The sequence below is a fragment of the Emiliania huxleyi genome (assembly GCF_000372725.1).
Source record: "Emiliania huxleyi CCMP1516 chromosome Unknown EMIHUscaffold_1589, whole genome shotgun sequence".
Classification (NCBI taxonomy): domain Eukaryota; phylum Haptophyta; order Isochrysidales; family Noelaerhabdaceae; genus Emiliania; species Emiliania huxleyi.
The window spans coordinates 1-3876 of NW_005200994.1; the positions used below are offsets into that span (position 1 = coordinate 1).

Here is a 3876-nt window from a genome sequence, read left to right on the forward strand (position 1 = left end):
GCGGGAGAGATTTTCGAAAACCAACAAGAAATCACGACTCTCGAGCGGTGCGCATGTGGCATGACGAACGAGCGAGAATGTCCTCTGCGCTCGAACTCGAGAGACGCGAGGCGGAAAGGGGGTGAGGGGGGTCAAAGGAAGGACAAAATGAGGTGGGCGACGCACGAATCTCGCGAAGTCCGCCGAGGTTTCTTCAATGCTAGCACGCGCCAGTCCGCACCTGTGTGGAGCCGCGCTAAAATTCTTCAAACCGTGACGGGGTCACCTTGTTCAACGTGTCCTCCACCTCTCCACCTCTCTCCTGCCGATGACTCCGGCTCCGCTTCGCCTCCTCTGCCGCGTGTGGTTCGGCGCAACCCTCGCCGTGGCGTGCCTCCTCCTCGGAGCTGCTACTCGCGTCCTCCACCTGCTCCCCATCTCGCTCGAGTTGAGTGAAGACCTGTCGGTCTCGACTGCAGCCGTTCTCTTCCGGCTGATGTTGCGCGTCAATCCACAGATCCGAGTCATCAACACGGTGCGACACGTGCCGGATGTCAAACTAAGCCATCCGGAACATGGAAATGCCGTCTCTGCCTTAGGCCCGCGAAGCCGACTGGGATCGACTCGCGGCCTGCTCGCCGGCGATGATCCTGATGAACCACACCTCCTTCTTCGACTTCTTCCTCTTCACCGCGCTGCTGCCGCCCCGGTTCGTCCGCCGGGCGCACGTGCGCACTGTGATGTCCGCCTCGATCGCCCAGCTCCCTTTCCTGGGGCGGAGCATCGGCGACCATGCAGGCTCGTTCAAGGTCTACTTCCAGGCCAAGGGCGCTGGGTTTGGCAAGGGCGACGCGTCCGACTTCTCGGTCGACAGGGCTCGCCAGGAGGCGGAGACGGCGCGGATGGAGGCGCGCAGACCAGCCGAGATTGGCCGAGATTGGCCGAGGTTAGCCAGTAGGAGGCGGAGGCGGCGCAGAGTGCAGACGTCCTCCCGCGCACGCACATCGCTCGGGGATAGAGGAGATCGCTCGCAGCACATGCCCGCGCCACCCCCAGGCGCACATCAAGAGGCGCGGAGTCCTCGCCTTCTGCCCGGAGGGCGGCATGAACAAGACGCCGTCGGAGCGACTCAACCCGTTCCGCCGCGGCTCCTTCGCGCAGGCACCTGCGCGCCGCCCGCGCGCCTCTACACCCCTCTCTCCTCGCACCCCGCTCTCCACCCACGCAGGCGGCAAAGTACTCCACTCCCATCTGGGGCGCGGCCCTGCACGGCAGCACGGCCGCCTGGCCGCGCGACGCCCTCTTGGGCGGCGACCCCAGCACCGTCGCCCTCTCGCTCGAGCAGCTGACGCTGCTGCCTCCGCCGGTGGCCACCGCCACGGCAAAGCCTGCCGAGGCAGCACCTCCGCGAGTGAATAGAGCGCCTCTCTTCACGCCTCCAGCTGTGAACAGGCCGCCGACCTCGCCGAGGCTTGCCAGGAGGCGATGCAGCGGCAGGTGGACCGCCTCGCGACGCTTGCGCGGGGAGGGGCGCGCACTGAGGGAGGCGCGACACGCGCGCGGGCTTCCTAGCGCGGCCAGCGCGCGCCCGATGGCCACTCGTACTCCCAAGGAGGCGGAGAGAGAGCATACATGGTACCATGATCGCATGAGTGGTGTCCCCTGCACTGGCCGCTACTGACGTACTGAGTACTGTCATCTCATGACCTTCATGAAGACCTTGTCCTTGATCATTACAATATTTAATGGCTGTGATGTGTGAACGAAACACCCCGGCCCCGCGCCCACCCAGAAAGTCGAAAGACGAACCGGAGAATCTCACACTTTCCGTGGAACCGCGTAAAAATCAATAACGGTCAAACTGCAGGGCGCGGGGACCTGTTAGGACGGCGACCGCCTCCACTGTGAACCACTTTTGATGCCTAATCTCAAAGTATAGCCAGGGGGGATACCCGTAGCCCCCAAAGTGAACTGCCTGATCGACTCCCCGGCACACGGCGGAGGAGGAGGAAGACAGCACAACCCAGGGCGGGAAGAGCACAATGCTCAGGGTGGGACAAAACACCGACAGACGAGAGAAGAGGCCACAAAACAGACAAGCAGAATGGCAAGAGAGAGACGCTCTGCAGGCGAGCCCACGGGCCTCTTGGGCCCTCGCGTCTCTCTCTCTCGATTCGTTACACCGATTCGACCATCAATGCGGCGGGCCGATTTCGACCCATCACAAATGTGGGAAGCCATTAACCTCCCTTGGCTTCCCACACAAACCCCCCTTCATGGGGGGAGCAGCAAATGAGGTAGTCTCTGCGAAATCACTGTCCCAGTGAATTCGCCCTAGACGCCTCCGTGTGGACTCGCAGCTCCGGCTGGATGTCGGCGACCTAAAGCTCGGCGGTCGTCGCTTCGCGCCGGCCGACTCCCTGTAGGACGGCGACCGCCTCCACTGTGAACCACTTTTGATGCCTAATCTCAAAGTATAGCCAGGGGGGATACCCGTAGCCCCCAAAGTGAACTGCCTGATCGACTCCCCGGCACACGGCGGAGGAGGAGGAAGACAGCACAACCCCATCGCCAATCCTGTCGAGGTCGATCCACCGTCTCGCGCGTGAATCGGCCGCGACCTCCACCTCGAGGCGAGGGCCCACCCTTGTGTCGAGTGCCCCTCCAATAGCTCAGTAGAAGCGCGAAGTGTTCTACGGCCGCGACCATCACCATCGTAGGTCCTTGCACTGCGACTGCGCCACCGGCCAAGCTCCAGTGCGGTTGACCCCCATCCAGGAACTGCCCGACGATAGGGCTGTCGCCTCATCCATGCCGCTGACCGCGCCCAGCAGCGGGTGCTCGCCGCTGTCCACGGACGCGGCTCGTCAGGCGGCGCGGTGCCGCCGGCTGCGGCTGTCCCGGCCGTCGCGTCCTCGAGAGAGGCGAGCGAGCCGGCAGCAGAGCCCGTATGGCCCTCACCGCCACAGCCGCTCTGCCTGCTGACCTCGCTCTCGCCGCCGCCGCCTGCAGCGGCGCCTCCGCGGCTCCGAGAGGACATGGTCCGCGGCCGCGCCTCGTCGAGCGCCTCGTCGACGCCCTCGGCGACGCCTCCTCGCGTCGCGTGCCCGTGAGCGGCGGCCGCCCCGCCGGCAGAGCTCGAGTGGCCCTCCACGCCACCCCGAGACTGCCCGGCGATGGTGCTTTCGTCGCCGCGCGTTGCCGCCGCTGCCTCGCAGCGGCTCTGTGCCTCGGCGCCGAGCCGAGACATGCCAGGCGGCCCGCCGCCGCCCACCGAGACGAGGCCCGCCCCCTCGTCGTGCACCGCGTCGCTCGCGCCTCCGCCAAAGCGATCTCGATCACGCCTTGCGGCGACGGCGCCATCGACGCCGACTTGAGCCGCTGACCGCGCCCAGCAGCGGGTGCTCGCCGCTGTCCACGGACGCGGCTTGTCAGGCGGCGCGCTGCCGCCGGCTGCAGCGACGGCTGTCCCGGCCGTCGCGTCCTCGAGAGAGGCGAGCGAGCCGGCAGCAGAGCCCGCATGGCCCTCACCGCCCCAGCCGCTCTGCCTGCTGACCTCGCTCTCGCCGCCGCCGCCTGCAGCGGCGCCTCCGCGGCTCCGAGAGGACATGGTCCGAGGCCGCGCCTCGCCTAGCGCCTCGTCGACGCCCTCGGCGACGCCTCCTCGCGTCGCGTGCCCGTTCGTGGCGACCGCACCGCCGGCAGAGCTCGAGTGGCCCTCCACGCCACCCCGAGACTGCCCGTCGATGGTGCCTCCGTCGCCGCGCGTTGCCGCCGCTGCCTCGCAGCGGCTCTGCGCCTCGGCGCCGAGCCGAGACATGCCAGGCGGCCCGCCGCCGCCCACCGAGACGAGGCCCGCCCTCTCGTCGTGCACCGCGTCGCTCGCGCCTCCGCCAA

The 3876-nt window shown here is 67.1% G+C and overlaps 1 protein-coding gene across 1 annotated transcript; it reads left to right on the plus strand.

Moving 5' to 3' along the window:
• Positions 1–294: 294 nt before the first annotated feature.
• Positions 295–1734, plus strand: EMIHUDRAFT_447093 (hypothetical protein). The gene is made up of 5 exons (XM_005785744.1): positions 295–514; positions 579–887; positions 1036–1140; positions 1208–1360; positions 1432–1734. The coding sequence occupies exons 1-5, from the start codon at positions 308–310 to the stop codon at positions 1549–1551; spliced, it is 894 nt and encodes a 297-aa protein (XP_005785801.1). The 5' UTR covers positions 295–307; the 3' UTR covers positions 1552–1734.
• Positions 1735–3876: the final 2142 nt, after the last annotated feature.